At 42.3% G+C, this 18,408-nt stretch overlaps 1 protein-coding gene across 1 annotated transcript in view; it reads right to left on the minus strand.

The window, feature by feature from the left end:
• Positions 1–3,437: 3,437 nt before the first annotated feature.
• GLG1 (golgi glycoprotein 1) overlaps positions 3,438–18,408 on the minus strand; it is an 80,391-nt gene continuing 65,420 nt past the window's right edge. The window contains exons 12-26 of the mRNA XM_086757892.1: positions 17,308–17,445; positions 16,416–16,502; positions 15,433–15,495; positions 14,638–14,751; positions 14,163–14,251; positions 13,168–13,285; positions 12,078–12,170; positions 11,392–11,529; positions 9,973–10,096; positions 9,472–9,614; positions 9,138–9,239; positions 8,375–8,482; positions 7,694–7,814; positions 4,764–4,870; positions 3,438–4,282 (exon numbers count right to left, since the gene is read on the minus strand). Coding sequence (XP_086614018.1) covers positions 4,115–4,282; positions 4,764–4,870; positions 7,694–7,814; positions 8,375–8,482; positions 9,138–9,239; positions 9,472–9,614; positions 9,973–10,096; positions 11,392–11,529; positions 12,078–12,170; positions 13,168–13,285; positions 14,163–14,251; positions 14,638–14,751; positions 15,433–15,495; positions 16,416–16,502; positions 17,308–17,445 — 1,713 coding nt within the window. The 3' untranslated portion in view covers positions 3,438–4,114. The remainder of the gene's footprint in view (positions 4,283–4,763; positions 4,871–7,693; positions 7,815–8,374; positions 8,483–9,137; positions 9,240–9,471; positions 9,615–9,972; positions 10,097–11,391; positions 11,530–12,077; positions 12,171–13,167; positions 13,286–14,162; positions 14,252–14,637; positions 14,752–15,432; positions 15,496–16,415; positions 16,503–17,307; positions 17,446–18,408) is intronic.

Consider the following 18,408-nt stretch of genomic DNA (forward strand, 5'->3'; position numbering starts at 1 on the left):
CGATGAAATGTTCCGGTTTCATACCACACTCATGCACTCTCACACACCTCAGAACTACCTTTTTTTAAAAACAAAACTGATAAAACAATAGAAAAGTATTACAATCTTCTTTCAACTAAATAATAACCTTGTTTTAACAGAAGCCGCTATCCAACTTGAACAGAATTCCTCTACAACATCATCGGATTCGAGTGATCCCTCTGGCGTATCCCATTTCCTCCCTCCGTGCCCGCCCGCAGTCAGTTTCTGTACTCCTCTCCATTGTTTTTCCACACAATTCACTTCCTGTGGATTCTTTCCGAACAAGACCGATTCTATCTGCACGGATTTTTAAGTGTCAGATTCTGGGTGCAACGCTTACAGTTTTGTTACAGAATTACTTGAACTTCATTAGGGCGTTTCCAGCCCTCTGCAGGGACACAGACGGGTACTCGGCTCACTGGGCAGCACTTAAGTGCCAGGAATTTTGTTCCTACCCAGATGAGTTACACTCCAGCAGCCCGACTGACAGAGGCGAGGCAGGAGAATCCCAAACTGAAACTCAGCAAAAGGACTCGATTAGACCCACCAGGAAAACAATAAATAAGCTGATTAAGGTCAACAGGAATGAACACTCACGGGCTAGCAGGAGCGCAGTAGCGAGGGGTGCGTCGTGCACAGTCCTCCTTACCCATGTCATCTAAACACGTGCCACCGTTTAGGAAACAACTGGTTAACCCTTGCAGCAGCAGGAGGTAAACGGAGAGCTGCAGGCCTCGCTAGGTCCCAGCCATCTAGCTTTTCCCCAGGAGCACCAGCATCAGCACGTCTAGAATAAGCTCTCCCAAGAGAAGCTTTTGTGATGACAAGGAGACAAAGAAAAAAAACCCCCCATGCACCTCCCGAACTGCATTCTGTGGAAGCCAGCCTTCTCCACAGAGAGGCAAGGATCACGAAGAAGGGGTACGCCAGGATTTTGCCACACCAACACTCTTCTCTTGGCTGATCACAGCTATTTCTAGCACTCTCGATTAGATTAGAGAAGTTAAAAAGGCTTCCTCACAGTTCAAGGCAACAGCAGTATTCCTTACAACCATTTCTTTCTCTCCCCGTAACGGAAAATGGTTACCTACAGGCAAGACCTGGTGTTGGCAACAACACAAACACATTATTTTTGGAAGAGTACTTGTGTGGGCTTCTGTGCTTTTGAGGCCTCTAGATTTTTAGGTATAGGTGACAAAGAGGAGGATGTTTCAAGACTGGGACTGGTAGATTTCTAGTCACCAAAAAATCAAATTTAGTCATTAGCAGTGGGAGGAGGCTCCATTTTAAAACATGGAGGATATGATGCTCAGTAACCCTTTGCCAGTGGCATGCCTTTAAAATGTGGGCACCTGAGAGAATCATGCAGAGATTTATTTAGTATCCTGCTTCTGCTTCAGAAAGCCTCTGGACACATCCCTGTAACACCATTCCAGAGCACTGGCACTGAAACTGAATTCCCAGGTGAGGCTGCCGACAGTCAAACACCACCAACCATAGACTAACACCACTGTAGACCACAGACTCCTGAAGCAGCGCTCCAGGCACCCTTATCTTAGCCTGCTCCTAGTTAAAAAGAAAAAAAAAAAACCAAAAAAAAAAAACCACAAAATCCTTTTATTTGAAAGTAAAGAAAGTCACCTTCAGAGATAAATAGGGTTTACATTCTGAACTATGGCTACAAACCTACAATTTTCACTGCAACGTCTTTTAGAATTTAGTGGAAGATGCTATTTCTAGACAATAAACCATCTAATTAGGCTTTTCAAGCTAATCAGGTACAAAATGTCACAACGGTTTAAAAAAAGCCCTCCAACAACAATTTAAGTTATGCCTGATAGACATTGAGAAGCAGGACTCGTGCCAAACAAGCAAGGCCGCACAAAGACCTCACTTCCCTTGCCGGCAGCTCTGCGAACACACCCACCTCTCCAGCAGTAATTTCAGCACTCTATCGAGTGAAACAACATACTTTTATAATTGCCAAACTGACCTTTGTGGTGTTGTACACCTGTGCTACCTCAAGAGAGACAAGCAACCATTCCTCTTGCTCCACTTCACACTGACAGAGGCCTAGGTAAGCTCCACCAGCACCACAGAAAGGAGGTGGAGAGAAAGAATTCAGGCTGAATTTCTGTTCTGCATAACCACTTCACTGGAATCCTGCCATGCACTAATTCTCCACTGAACCTTCATTCCTCAGACGTTCTATACTGTTTGCCTGGTGTTCATAAATAAAGCCAGATGAGTTTGGGAAAGACTCACTAGCATAGCAAGTCTAAGACTACAGTCTTAGACCGCCAGCAGTTTGCTGTCCATCCTCGGAGTGGGATGGACAAAAAGGTTCAGCTGCAGAAAAAGCTCACAGTATACGCCGTTCTGTACATGGAGCATCATCAGAATCAGCTGGTCCGCACTCCAAAATGTCTCAAAACCACCTCCGCTGTCCTTCTAGAGAACAATGCGGAGAACGGGAAATGTCAGGTCTTACCTAGCAGTGTGCTAAGTAGAAAAACAAAATTAAGGTTCAACCATAATTAGTTAAGCATAATCAATTAAGTTGGACAGTTTCAGGCACATGATTTTTACTGCAGCACATGCAGGTGAGCACATCTAAAAGGCAAATAAAGTATATGGACTCCCACACAGTCACTTCTAGATTCACGAACACACTCAACATTTCAGCCAAAGCACGTGGCTTACGGCCTCCATGCCTCCTTGGACTTGAGGAACAAATGTGCTGGCAAGAAGCTGCCACAACTACTGGTGCAGGTTTTCTAACACACCTTATTCGGGCTCTCGGGTAGGAGTATCACGTCCTGGGAGTGTAACTACAGACAGCATGAGTGCACACAGTGACGGTAACAACGTGAAAGCTACTTCCCTCAAAAGGTCCAGATGTTTGTCTTTCACACAACACTATCATCCTCCCCTCCACTCCTGCTTGGCCTTCTGGACCAGCATCTGTGTCCTACATCCCAGAAAATGCCAGTTGCGATCCCTTATCAACTGTAATTGTGGAAATTAAAAACACTCCGGTGCTACCATTCAAACCATTAAGACCCAGACAGACCAGTTACAAACCACTGCACTAGCCCACAGGTAACCGTTTTACAGAGAAAGCATGATGAGTGTTCACTGTCTGCATCACTGACAGAGTGCTGTATTGCCAGCCTGTCAGTACTGTCTCTAGATAGCTAATTCAGAAGGGGGACAGCTTAGCAGCAGAGAGGTAAAAGAAAAGGAGTGTTAGAATTTTAATGCATCATCGTTGATAAAAAAGTTCACCGAGTAACTGATCAGGGCACTTAATGCCCGCTGACAGCAGCGCTGTACACCACTGACACGCTCTATGTGCCTCGTGTCTGCATCATGTCTTTGATCTACTGAAACACAAGTTGTACAGCTCACAGGAGTATTTGATCCTGGTCAGCATTTTATTCTATCTCGCGAGTGGCAGAGTAAGAAAGGGAGGACATCTTTTCAGCCAAAAAAATCCACAGTAACAAAAGCAGGATATTCACTAGAAGATGACACCAGTGACTGGTGTCCTTAGGTTGCTCTGAAGATGCTTTATATAAGATGAGCAAGATGTCCAAAACAAGGCCAACTGTGGTGTAAGATGCTATTTACCCTTTAATTTCCTGCCTCAATTTCACCCAGCCACAGAGGATGACTAGATTTCAGTATGAACCGTTACCCAAATCATATAGTCGGTATGTCTTCCTTAAAAATTTACTTAAAAACTGCTTGAGCTGCAGGTCATATCAGTCCGATTCGGAGCGTGAAGGCAGTTCCAACAGTACAATAGAGACTTGTCTACAGGCAGGTAAACGAGAGTCTGCTAACAAAGGGGTAACAAAAGCTGCTGGCTCGGCTGCCAATGTTGCACACAAACTTTCATAGGATGAAGATGCTGTGGATGAGATCCAGGATGGGAAAACTGAGCCAACACCTGCTGCTGTTCTAATTTTTTTTTTTTTTTTTTTTTTTTTAATTCTCCTCTCACAAGAGGGAGTGGGTAGACTATACAGAGGAGGGCTGTACAAAACTGGGCACTGGGCAGGCATTTCTTCAGCAGGCAATCCAAGCTCTACCTGTCCTTGAGCTCTCTTGTCACCCGCTTGGTGATGCGTCCGCACATCAGGCCGATCAGGAAGAGTACACAGATGCCGACCGTGATCACAGACAGTATATAATTCTTGGACGGAGAGGTCATAACTTGCATGGCAAGGTCAGAAAAGCCTTCCGCTGGGGCAACCTGGAGGTGAGAAGGGAATAAATAAGTCAAGCTGCGCTTCCCATGCGACCCTCAGCATTTATCAGATTTAGTCTCTGCTACTGCTATTGTCTCCTGCCATCGTCAGACTTGGCCTGAAGCACAAGCAGGCCTGCAACGATTCATCTGAAGGAACTGCTGCTCAGGAGACAGCTTTGTAACAGGAAGTTCTGCTGACCCTATTTCATTGCCCCAAACCTTCTCTAGAGGAGACCAAGCCCTCTGCACACAAGAGAATTTCATTCTGTGCTGCTGAGGATGCATCTCAATCTCGGACACAGAGAATAAGATACAAAAGTTGAAAAAAAGGAGACGATTTCAATTTTTTCTGGACCAAACTCAACAGGTCATACTTCAGAGACAAGAATTTCACCACAGTTGAAATATTTTAGAAGTAGCTTGCAACAGAAAGATATAATGCAAAAAGAAGGAAGTAGTTTACTGAAATCCTTTGCATATTCACCTTTGCAGCATAACTCCACATTTCAATACGATCATTAAGGCGCTTCTTGCATTCAGGCTGCAACCTCACACGCTTATCTTCCAGAGCTTCCATTAAGCACGACATTTCTGTAATGTGGAGAAGATGGTGTTAAAAAATAGAAACAGTGGCTTCAACAACATGCTATGGAAAGGCTGCTGGAAAGGGACGCTTCAATTCTTCTAAAGGCTGCTGGTTACGCATCCAAGATGTAATTCATGTGATGCACATGAGATTCCATATAGTCTCATAAACTCGCCCCTTCAATGAGCTGTACTCTAAATTCTGTGCCACGACCCTTTAGAGAGAACTGAGATCAAATTCTGCTCAGGAGAAAACACAGCGTATCACCTCAGGCTTCTCAGGAGTTTCTTTGGATCAACAGAATCTTTCGGAAAGGTTTAACTTCCTGAGTTTTCACACAGTCCTGTGCAAAGGAAACAGGATCACGATGTTCTGGGTGCCTACAGAGCGCCTGGGCTAATTTGTAAGCTTTTTATATGCTCATATGAGACACTGGCATAAAATTTTGTATTTTATACTTACACTGCCTCACTTGAATAAACCCTAATTGAATACTTTCTGCTTTGCAGTGAAGAGTTACTTTGTTCATAGCAAACAGGCTGCAAATTATAAACTAACTCCAGACATTTTAAACAGAATTGTCAGTACAAACACTCAGAGGCAGATCCCTCTCTAAGATACAGACCTCTGCAGACCTTCGGTGCAAACACATCAGAACACACATCAAAAGAATGACCACAAAATGGGAATAAATAAAGGATATCCAGAATTTCAGAAAAGCATTCAGTAACCAGCACGGAAGACAACGATCAGGAAAATCATGATTTGTGCTGGACTTGTGCAAAGCATCTGACACTGTCCCACACTACATTCTTGTCTCTAAACTGGAGAGACATGGATTTGATGGATGGATCACTCTGTGGATAAGGAATTGGCTGGATGGCTGCACTCAGAGTTGTGGCCAACAGCTCAACATTCAAGTGGAGACCAGTGACGAGTGGTGTTCCTCAGAGGTCAGTATTGGGACCAGCCCTGTTTAACATCTTTGTCAGCAACATGGACAGTGGGACAGAGTGCACCCTCAGCAAGTTTGCTAACGACACCAAGCTGTGTGGTGCTGTCGACACGCTGGAGGGCAGGGAGGCCATCCAGAGGGACCTTGACAGGCTGGAGAGGTGGGCCTGTGCAAACCTCATGAAATGCAACCAGGCCAAGTGGCAAGGTCCTGTATTTGGGTCGGGGCAATCCCAGGCACAAATACAGGCTGGGCGGGGAATGGATTGAGAGCAGCCCAGAGGAGAAGGACTTGGTGGTACTGGTGGACAGAAAGCTCAGCATGAGCCAGTAATGCGCGCTTGCAGCCCAGAAGGCCGATGGCATCCTGGGCTGCATCAAAAGAAGCATGGCCAGCAGGTCGAGGGAGGTGATTCTGCCTCCCTACAATGCTCTCATGAGACCCCACCTGGAGTACTGTGTCCAGTTGCAGAGCCCCTAACATAAGAAGGGCATGGACCTGTTGGAGTGAGTCCAGAGGAGGCCAAAAAGATGATTAGAGGGCTGGAGCACCTCTTCTGTGAGGGCAGGCTGAGAGTGTTTGAGCTGTTCTGCCTGGACAAGAGAAGGCTCCCAGGAGACCTTATAGCGGTCTTTAGACTGTATATAAGGACAAAGCTTTTTTACGCTGAGGGTGGTGGAACACTGGCCCAGGTTGCCCAGAGAAGTGGTGGATGCCCCATCCCTGGAAACATTCAAGGTCAGGTTGGACGGGGCTCTGAGCAACCTGATCTGGTTGGGGATGTCCCTGCTCCTTGTAGGGGGGTTTGACTGGATGGCGTCTAAAGGTCCCTTCCAACCCAAACCATTCTATGATTCTACAAAATATTTGGTTGCTATTTTTAAGGCTAGATAAACTTAGAAAGATGAGAAAGTTCAGAACTTTCTCCTCAATGGCTTTCCTTAAACAGCCGTACACACTACCCACCTAATCTAATAGCAGTAACAAAGTGCAAGAGCTTGACCTCAAACAGGAAAAGAATGGGTTAGGAATCACTTAAACAAATGATGTTTCACGTGGTTTTAACCTGATTAACTCAGGCTTAGGAGACTTGGAACTGATGAAGTCTGAAAGCCTTTACCTCCTATCCGAACTTAGAAAGTGTAGTAAAGACTACCTACCCTCTGTAATATATGAAAATAAAAACTGGTGTATTTAAGTAGAGGAGAAAAAAGAGGATCAAAGGACTTCAGTTTAATTTTGTCTGTCCAAAATACCGAAACAAAGAATCCAACCATGAATAAAGACTGACACAAAGAAAGAAGGACCAAGGGGATTAGCTAAGAATGAATCTAGTGAAACCAAATTGATTTGCTTCTGTAAGAGAAGCAGCTTAGTTCCAGGGAAGCTTTTGATGCAATCGGATACACCACTGTCATAAGAAAGCTTGGGAGCTGGATCCTGTGTGAAGCTGATACAGGGCGGCAGATAAACCTCACTGAAAATTGAGTCCACGTACTTCAGTCCATATGTATTAAAAGCTCATTTTCAATAGGATTTAACTCAGGAGGGATTTTACAGAAGCATTATGGATCCGGTATCACACACTACTGTCAGTGATCATCTTAATAATGGAATATAAAATATACTAATTAAATTTGCAGATAAGGCTGTAAGGTTATATCAGGGTTGAAGAACTAGTCCCATCTTGGACACAAGGATGGACTTCTTGATAGCCATCTTCTAGTGGCATCTACCACCTCTGCAGCCACTCTACTTCACTACCTGCAAAGGACTGGTGGAAAGATCTGGTACTTAAGATAAGCTGCATTCTCCTACCAGCGTTAAGGCCCTCAGGACTGAGAGGTTATACAAGTAAAGCATGAGCACTTACGGCGTCCTCTCCCTGGTGGAATGGCAGCACAGTGGTGTTTGATGTCTAGAGCACAGGCTGTGTGGAGCACTGGGTCAACAAATATATCTGCTTTGCTTTCTTTCAGCATGTTGAGCACTTCCTGGGGAGGGGGAAATTACAAGTACATCTCAAAAAAATAAAAAAAGGGAGAAAACAAAACTCATACTACTCAGTGTTTCTGAAAGGTGCATCATCGTTTTAAATCCAGGATCACGAGAAAAAACACCACTGTCCCTGGATGAAGCTATGAACGCTGGTTTAGGTTGCATTAAATGTCCTGGTTTAGTAGTGTTGCCATAGTTATGGTCATTAAAATACCCATATTAATCTAAAATACAAAGTCAATATGTCAGTGTTACTTCAGTTAGGACTAAAATAAGGTGCCATAGCCACGGGCGCAACTCATACAGCCCTTGACCATAGCCAGTGCCTAGGCCATACCCAGCACTCAGGATGCCTGCAATCGAGACAGCAACAGAAAATGGATTAGTAACAAGAAACTTGGGCAGCAGTAATCAAGAAAGGATCGAAGTCTGAAATTGCAAAGGAGGCATTGGGTTCACACTAGCTAGAATATGGCCTGGGCCGTGATCTGGAAAAAAACCAGACTTCTGCAGGGGCAGGATGCCTGTTAGAGTCCATTCAGTTTATTTCCTTTACCTTCTTGCACATTTCAGTTTTTATTTTCAGTAGATTCACTTTCAGACATTCTTCTACTTGCCCAGTCTGCTCCTGAGCTGCTGCTTCTTCTGCACACAAGCTGGAAATCTATTTTGAAAAAGGTATTTTAACATAAGTAGTTCACAACAATTATTCTGCCTTTTAGCACATTTATATCTCAATACATTAGTTCATCACAGGGTGCAGCTAGAGAACACACGATGAGACACTTCCCCCCCGACCCACCGAATCCCCAGAGCTAAATGCAGCCTGGCTCATGCAATATGCATACCCTTCAAAATTCAACAGAAAAAAAGTCATTACTGCACTGAGAGGAAAGCAGGGAGGAAAACAGCACAGAAATAATGTTAAGATACAAAATAAGCAGTACTTGAGACATGGCTGATCTGCTGTCAAAAGTGAAAGCTCAAAATCTGACTGAATGCCAATTAAGGTTGACAAGACCAGAGAACTAGTAAATTTTTTTTTTTTTTTTACAACAGGAAAGCAGTATTTTTCTATAGTCACGAGTACTGACGAGACACCAGACAAAAAAAAATCAACGTTATAGTAGCACTGCACAGGAAACTGCAATTCTTGCACATTGGACAAAAATCACAAGCAGAGACCCTGACTAGCTAGAAGCAGTTGAAAGGGGGGTTTCATTTGTTCTATCAAGATAGTTCAGGTTTTAAGAAACAAAGTCTGTTTCACGAAGGGAGTTTTCATCCTGAAAAAGCAGCTGCTGAGCTACGTCTCCTACCTCTTCAGAGCAGTGCATCTGAAGTTGGGGATCCAGCCGATAATCAAGAGCCGACTCCTGGATTATCACTCGAATTTGGTCCTCACAGTCTGGAGAGAGACGCTATTAAGCGGAGAAAGTCATTAACCCAGTCAATGACCTTTATTTTCAAAAATCAATCACCTTGCATTTTAACCTATGTATTCTGTAACACTTGCATAGAGGTGTAAAAACGTATTTATGTACAGCCTGTTACGTACACTGAACACAAGGCCAAGTTTGATTCGTTGTTCAATGACTGTTGCTCAGCAAAATCCTGCACGGTTTCTCATTTGCATGCACCAGCTCTACTCACCTGGTCTGCATATTTCAATTTCAGGCACGAGATGACTTGTCCTTCCAACTCTGTATCATCCTTGGCCCTATTCAGGATATTTTGGCAGAATTTCGGTATGTCTGCTTTGCATGCTTTTCTGAGCACTGGATTTAAGCGGTAATCTAACCAGGAAAGATGACAAAACTTCATTACAGTACGCATCTCTTCAGATTACAGAACACAACACTCCAAAAGGAATTTGATAGACATTTCCTGGATGATATTGTACCATAAGCAAATTTAACTTTGGGGAAAACTAGTGGTTTTTTTCACAACAGAATTTTAACTTGTGAGGTAAGAGCTTCAGGAATAAAGTGGATCCAATAATGCATGCTGACTCTCAAGAACTTGACTGAATAAAGTCAGCGTGTGCACTGACAACCATGAAGCAGAATAAAACAAAGCGAATGTTCTTTCGGCCATGCAGATCACCCAACAGCTCAGGCAGGCAAGTTAAGGTTTTTTTTCAGAAGAGGATACCTGTGTTCTGCGTGATCTGCCGCTTGGTAATCATTTGCTTGCATTTAGGATCCATCACTTCACTGTTCTTGTTTTGTTTCAAACACTGCAACATATTTTTTGAGTCTGCCTCTGGACAAAACCGCTACAAAAAAAACCAAACAAACCCAAAACCAAAGTTTCATCACTAAGCACTTAAAAAACCCCACACAATTGTATTAATGGAAGAGAATAACCATTTGCCCAACCCAGAGGTACACAGACACACTCCCTAGCCCCAACCCCTCCCATTAAAAAGAACAGTGCTACTCTCTAAATTGACTACGGGCACGAATATCTCCACCTATGGAGTCAGCACTAAGCTGCACAGTCTCGACTGGCTTCTAGGAACCAGTTTGTGTTGGCAATATCAAAAGCAATTTGCCTTTATTTTCTATTCTTAAGTTACAGCACACTTTGCAAGAAATACCCACTAAATTAGGTCTCATACCCAATTACTTCCACTCCCCTTTATTTCAGAAACTAAAAAGAGAATCTTAAGTCTATGCACATACTGCTGTTCTGCATAAGTGCTGGCTGGACAAAGTGACTTCATTAGTAACACTGAGGAGAAGGTAAGACCATACTGAACGAGAAAGCAGAGAACAGCTCACTGATACCAATTTGCCCATTCCCATTCTGAATTAGACAGTCAAAAGTGAGCCAGCTTACCCAAAACGCAGGCCAAGGTACTAACTTATTTTGTTAGAAACTAATGATGTGGGTATAAGGTAAGGCTGTTGTGTTTTCTAATCCTCACCATTTTGGTGAGATTACAGGTCTTCTAATAAAAGTATGAGCTTGTACTGGAGAGCAATAAATTCTCAAGATGTTCTGTTTTGGCCACAATATGGAATCGGGGTACGACATCTGGACTACACATACCGGTGTTTCAGGGCTTGCAATTCTGGATACTGTGCAAGTGTCTTGTATTAATATTCACTGCTGCTTTCCACGTGGTACCACTTTAAATTAAAAACGCTGGCTTTAAGTTTCGCATGATTGTGCCTGCTTTATCAGTTTGACGAAAGTCTGCGTGCACCAGATCAGCAGTGAACTGAAGATGTTACTCCTCACCTTTGCTAAAAACCAATCCAAATCCAAACCGACTGGATGAAAATGGTATTAGAAGCCTCAGAGACTTCCTTCTCAATTCTACTGGTAGTTAGGAAGAAATTTAATAGTGCACACGTTTTGATCAGATATCTGAGGAAGTAAATTTGAAGAGAAGAGCCCTGAAGAAACTTCAGTCTGATTCAGAATTAAGAAACTGATTACGTTGCAAGGAAACAATCATACTTCTGAAACAACAGTCTTGTAACAAGCCTTTATGGGAAGCTCAAAACTGATAGAGCTCTTATATCTCAACCTCACACTCTTAAATCAGCACACTACCATTACCTTGATCATCTGCTTGCAGACTCTCATGAGCGTGTAGTCCAGTTCGGGATCCATCATCTCTGTCTCCTGCAGTTTGAACACCTTCTGGTGGCACCGGGTACTCAACTGTTTCTTGATTTCTTTCAGACATTCAATAATCTACAACACAGTATTACAGTCAGAACAGGCAAACTGTTGATGTGATTCTGTCATATGCTGCTCAAAAGGCACAGCTACGTGTTCCCCTAATGGCTATGTTCACTTGATTTATGCAGCTAAGTTCCCAATGCCTGGATTTTATCAAAAGTCATTACCAATGCTTATTTCCAGGACTCGCTTTAAGCCGATCTTTTCTCACAGAGATTTAATGAGATGAAGAGGGCCACCGAGATTTGCTCCAAAACCCCAAACCTCACCTTGCAGACATTACGCCTAAGAAATCTTTAGCAACATTTGCAGTAACCAGCTGCTAATAGCTTAAAATTGGCATTAACTGAGGAGTGAACTGCTCATAGCACTGCATTCACCCACTATTAATGCTGTGAACCAGTGGAAAAAAAAAATTACACTCCAAAATATTAAGGAGAGATTTCTGTGGCACCAAAATGAAAATCTAATGCTGCACTCACAGGGGCAAAAGTATTCTTCAAAAGTTTTCCAAAATGAAAGTACAAATTAAACTGTAAATTATTAATAAAATCCATTACCTGAGCATTGCCATAGGGCACATTTTGGCAGTAATTTTTGATGTCACTTTTACAAGCCTCATACAGTTCTGGTTCAAGTCTGATATCCTCAGTCTGCAGGATAAATTACAATATGAACTTTTAAGTAGGACTCTAAAGACTATTTCACTTTGTTAATCTATTAATTACAACCCTCTAGTCACAAAAAGCAAGCAAGTACCACAACAGGCAGGTCAGTTTCTTTAAATTTAAAGGGTCTTGGGTGTGAGAAGTGGTGTTAGTGGGAAATCAACAAATCCATCCAGTGAACCCGTTGGCTTTTTACACTAAAGAAAGGGTTTAAACCAAATTTTAGAGCTGGTAAGTTCTTTCCACTGCTCCTCCTAAAAAGGACATAGACACAAATGTCCAAGACAGCCAAAATATTTTCATGTGAAACCTAAAGGATGTATTAATAACCACTCATCTATTGGCTGATCTGGAGGGTGTGAATTAAGTTTCCTGCTCTTAGTGATGCCCAGCACTTTAATTCTTCCATACAAAGGCAAGAGTGCTGCATCTTCCAATACGCGCCTACTTAAGGTGAAGCTTTAAGACTCAAACAGTATCTACTGGACAGAGACCTCTACTTTATTGCTGCAAGCATTGCAGCAGGAAGCTGAGAGGCAGCCTTGTCTACCAGAACAAATACTGCGCTCTTATTTATCCACTGAGCAACTTAGAGCAGCTGGAGTCAAGTTGCTTCATCCGTGCTTGTTTCCTCAGTCTGTAAAATGAAGCTTTTCTTCTATCCTAAAGGACTTTAAGGACACCAACAGGTGTAGCATATCGCTATTTGACATTAAACATAATCACTTCTAGCTGAAATTCCAATGACCATTTAGTTTGCCTTAGCCTTCATGAGACTATATTTAAGGCATTAAAGTAGACAATCATCACTTTCACTACAAAGGGCAATTGGGCCTTGTGTTGCAAGAAGGGTGAAAAAATAAGTTAGATACATCATACAAATGAGCTTCCTTTTTTTTCCCCAGGGTGGACAAACCAGGAAGCTTTAATTCAAGGATCTCAGTAGAAGAGGAGGCAGATCAAGAGTTTCATGCATGTTTACCATCTCTAGCTCCTCAACACGCAGCTGTTTGCGGCACTTCAGAGAGACTCTGTGCTCCTTGGCATCCTGCAAAGTATCATTGCGCACAGTTGTGCTCAGACAGATCACTACATCCACCCTGCAAAAAAATAAAACAGCTTTTACTCATATACCCTTCACTTAGACCAGCCAAGATTGGTGCTGGATCACCACATCAGAGAAACTGGCCCCAAGAATCCAAACACAATGTGAAGTCCTTATGCATCTACGCTTACCTGCAGGCTGGGTACAGCTGTATGTAGAGTAACTGGATCACAATTAAAAAACGTAAATCTGATGCTATCTAATTGGAGTCTAGATCAGCAGACAGGATGATATCCAAAATCCCACCACATTCCTGCCCAGCAAAACCGCTGCTCTTAAGTCATGTGAGCACTTTAGAAAAGCTTTAATCTCAGAAACAGACGGAGGTCAATACCTACACGGCATTGCAAACAATCCTTTTGCATGATGGGAAGGGCATTTATACCATAAAATGTAAATAGTCTTGCTATCCACAAACAGGACTGGCCTTGCGTTTAATTTGTGCTTATGTCATTGTAGTAGGCCATTAAAAAAACCTTTATATTGAAATGAGCAAACCAGCTAAAACAAGTGGATGTTTTCCCTTCCCAGATCAGCAACTGGAACAGTGGCAGCTTGCATCTTAGAAGACAATGAATCTAGCAAGGGCATAAAACACCTTGGGAGACGCAGTCCGCTAATCGTTACCATTAGCTATTTTCAGAGCAAGACAAAAGAGGACAGGCTTGTATGCAAGAGTAAAACAGAATTAATTTTAAAGAGGCAGGCAATACTTGTACCTTAAGCATCTGCAGAACAGTTATTAAGGGAAAACACATGAAACAAATAAGCCTTTAAAGAAAGTCCAGCCTTTTTTGTCCTATTCTGAAATATCGTGTAACTTTATTACATGTTTATACAATCAGATTGCTGTTTGGTCAGGTCCTACATACTTTTTTTTGATGTTGGGGCAAAGTTTCAGCACATCCTCCTTGCAAGCCATTTTAAACTTGTATGAGAATCTAAAATCTTTCATTTGAACCTGCAAGAGAGAAATAAGAAAAACAACTTTGGTCACTTGGAGGAAAAAAAAAAAAAAAAATAGTGTTGCCCAAAAGAATGTTTGTTGAATCATACAGTCGGCAAATGCTTTTGTCCACAACATATTAACGTGGAAGCAAAGGGGACACTGCACTGCTGAAGAAGCCGGGACCCTATCTACCATACACCAGCAAGGAAGTAGGGCCTGAAAATAAAACATCATGACCATTTGTGACCAGGTGTGCAAGTACAAGTGTGTCTGAATTCACAAGAGCACTTTAAATACAGTGGAAATCAAACTCAAAGAAGGAGGGGTTTCATGACCAGCTAATTCTTGTCAACACCCTCCGTGAACAGAACAGGGTTCCATTGTCAAACACTGCTTACCAGCTGGAAATGAGTAACTCCAATTGCACATTTTTCGTTCATTTCCTTCTGGTGTTTGTTCTGTATTAGACACTCCATCAGGTCCCCAGAATCAATCTGGTTATCTGCAACCTCCTGAAGAAGAGATGAAAAGCTTAAAAATGAGCTACTCTTACAACTCATGATTTTTACACTCCTTTAGCCCACTGTGACCAGGAAATAATGGAATTTACAGTCCCACTCTATTGTGAGCTTACATACACCATTAACTGACCACCCGGGAGTTGTAGCACACAAGTATTTATAGATGTAGCCCAGAAAAGAATCATCTCTGGCACGTGCACACTTCAGACTCAAGAGAACATTCTCCAGAGACTCAATGCTTACATGAAGTATTGCAGCTAGGGGCCTTCATGGCTATGTAACTACTCAATCTTAGAGTCATGTAAGAAGTTATTTCAGCAATGCTGAGCAGCTGCACAGAGTGGAGTGGCTAGACACACTGCCTGCAGCCAAGGGGGAAGGAAAAAAGGTTCATTTTTAACTCACTGTAAAGAGTGATTTTTCCAATTATAGGACAATTTTAATCTTCAAACTTTATCTTTTATGCTAGAGCTCTGACAACAGAAGTACTACGTGGAACTAAAAATTTTTGGTTTAAGGTGGTTTTTTTAGAGACTTTTGTAACTGCTTACATTTGATTTTACTTTTGAAGAAGTGTAGGAAGTACACCAAGAACTAATACTGAAAGCCTCTAACCTTTCCCATACAGTGTTTTTCCCCCCTAAGATTTTCACACTATTGCAGCGTACTCACATGACAGAACGTCTGGATAATGGGCTCACATGCTCTCATCAGCAAGGCTTCTATTTGAATGTCCTGCAGAAAACATGCAATATTTCATTTTCACAGTGAACGGACAAAAAAGACCTCTGGAAAAAAAAAGCCTGTGGTAACAAGTTAAACTCAACCCACTTTACAGGATTTTGAAAGATACAATCCAGACATATTTGCCCTCCAGTTCAGGAAATCCTAGAGTTCACTTGCCAACAAGGTGGCAAATGCAAGACAAGCCTTCCAGCTTCAGGGAAGAGCCTGTTCTCCACAGGAACTCATTGCTTGGATACACTTCAGTCAACCTTCTCTAAATTGGATGCTACAGCACTAGAAATCACCTTACACCTAGGCAGAAGTTAAAAATTAATGATAGTTCTGAGCAAAACATTTTGTAACCACTGGACAGAAGCTTTTCCTAGGGCACAATATAAATTTTAAGAGCTACAGGAAACCGTTTGGAGCAAGACAGTCAAGTACACAGCTTCATAAAATAAATAAAGCTGCTGATCTCACTGAAAGTGTCTAATGATGCACCTGGCAGTTTTTTCTTGCAAAATTTTTGAGAAAGAGGCAGGGAAGCTGCAGTACGGTACCCAAAACTACTGGCAAACAAGACTAAAAAAAAAAAGAAAAAAAAATTAAGTCCCATGATATTTTGATTTGTACTAATGGTAACTCGGTTACCTGTGCTAGAAATCTTAGCTCCAGTATCATAACTAAATTTTAAGCAAGAGAAATGTCATAAACAGCCTAAAATCTTGAACCATTATGCAATTATCTTCCTTGAGAGCCCCACATGAAAACTGACATTGTACGTGGTAAAACAGATGGACTCTGCTTGATCCCAGAGAGCTGCATTTCTGCAGCTATTCTACCCTCACTTTTTTTCATCATTGTCAAAATGACATGCTTAACTAAACATGCTCAACTATTCCCTTTATCTCAGGCTGAAAACTGCTCACCTCAGACTCCAATTCAGTGAGGTTTCCCACTATGTCTCTGCAATCAGACACCAAGTCATCAAGATGGTCCTGAAGGCACTCCAGCTCCTACAAAACCAGACATTTTAGTATGAGATCCAAGAACCCAATTTGAAAATATGGGCTTGAAATATTGTAACACATGTGAAACGGCCCTCCTCCTTGTAAAGTCCTCTCATTTAATCCCAGTCATCTGCTGGCACTCCCAGAACACGTACGTAGCGGCTGAGAATGTTGGTCTAGGATGTTACCGCTCGTTCTCAAAAGCTGTATAATGTGCTTTCACTTCTGGAATATCACATTTAATTTGCCCTTTGCATAACCTTAACAAGAGGTTAATTACCCAAACTACAATCTATGATAAACACTTCAAAAAGACCGTGGTGTATGCTCCACTGCATCCGCTGCAGAATGGCTCCTCCCCTACAGCTATGCTAGGGCACAGCAATTCAACATGAAAGTATTTGCTGAAACTTTGTTAAGTGGCAGCAGATGTTAGTTCAGTTCTGTATAAACACAGGAAACATGTCAGTATTTGCCAAATGGAAACGGGATAAAGTTTATGTGGGAAGTGTCAAGCTTGTAATAGAATATTACAAATAAGAGTCAGGGTGGGGTTTCTTCATTAAAGTCTCTTATTAACTATCCCCTTCCCCTTCTCATTCCAGTACATATTTGAACCTATCAAAGCCATGCAGTAGGTGCAAAACTTCTTCCTATCACTTCTGTCTCTCAAGTCCAGTGTAGGTTATGTTTCGAACTGCATCCATTTTTAACATATTCTCAGCTATAAAGCGACAAGATGTCCTTTTATCTCCTCTTTTGCCCTTCCCACCCCTCCAGTTTGCAAATGAACTAGCACTGTGTGCAGTACCTGCCCTGTCTCTGTTTTTTCACTGCACCACTTCCCCAAGTCAATCATGCACTTGTCCTGGAGGGCTGGGTCCAGCTTCACATCCATGGCACGCTGATGGAGGATTCTCTGGACCTCTGCTCGGCACTCTCGCGATAGCTGCAAAGAGGGCAAAGAGCGTTTAGCATACGGGGTCTCTAAATCTATACAACACAAACGAGATCTTGACAGGTAACATCCTGAGAGTGACCACAAATGCCACCAGCAATCCCAGAGAGTACAGAAGTCCTGTACCACTCAGCGTGAGCCTGCTGGAGCACCCCCAAGCAATCCAGACTCCAAACGAGTTTAGCGCTTTTGTCATTTAGTTTGGAGGAAGGCTCCTTTGATTCTACTAAAATAAATCTTACACTCCTAAACCTTCACTTTGCTTTTGAAATGAGATGTCAAAGCAGGTCCCTAGATTATCTGCTGCACTGCCTCCTTCACTCAAAGCTTCAGACTATTTCTGATAAATAAAGTCGAAATAGCTCACGCCCTCAATACCGAACAGGAAGCCCAAAATGAAGCAATATAATACAGTCAAGCTGTAATTTCTTCTCAGTAATGCCCACTGCAGCACATCAGAGTCAGCATTTGCCAAAACTGAGGAAGAAACAAATTGCTGAAGAATCAAGGTATGCTGGCCTGATGCTTTTCAGACCTCAAATGCAAAGGTTGAAGCTGAAAATTTCATACATTTAAAAATCCAAACCACTGCAAGCTACCTAGCATTTTGTGGAGAACACTAGAAAAAGTACAGACGTAACCTGATGAGTTTGCTTTCAAACGCTAAATTTCAAAATGACAGTGGCTCCCTTAGCCTACTTTTCACAACAAAAAAAAAATTAACATATTTTTCTCTCTCTGATAGATTATTTGCAGGCTGACTACTGATTTATTTGGTCAGTGTTAACATAAAATGGAATTTAAAAGTCTCAACTCAGCAGACTAAGAAACTGCATTAAAAAAAAATCCCTAAAAGAGAGATGCTTTCAACCAATATTTGACCTCTCCCACAAAAGACCTTTTAAATCAAGCCGTATAAACTAATTTTTAAGCCACGCCACTGTGTAAACCCAC

This window comes from Chlamydotis macqueenii, chromosome 13, assembly GCF_036417535.1.
Source record: "Chlamydotis macqueenii isolate bChlMac1 chromosome 13, bChlMac1.mat, whole genome shotgun sequence".
Lineage (NCBI taxonomy): Eukaryota > Metazoa > Chordata > Aves > Otidiformes > Otididae > Chlamydotis > Chlamydotis macqueenii.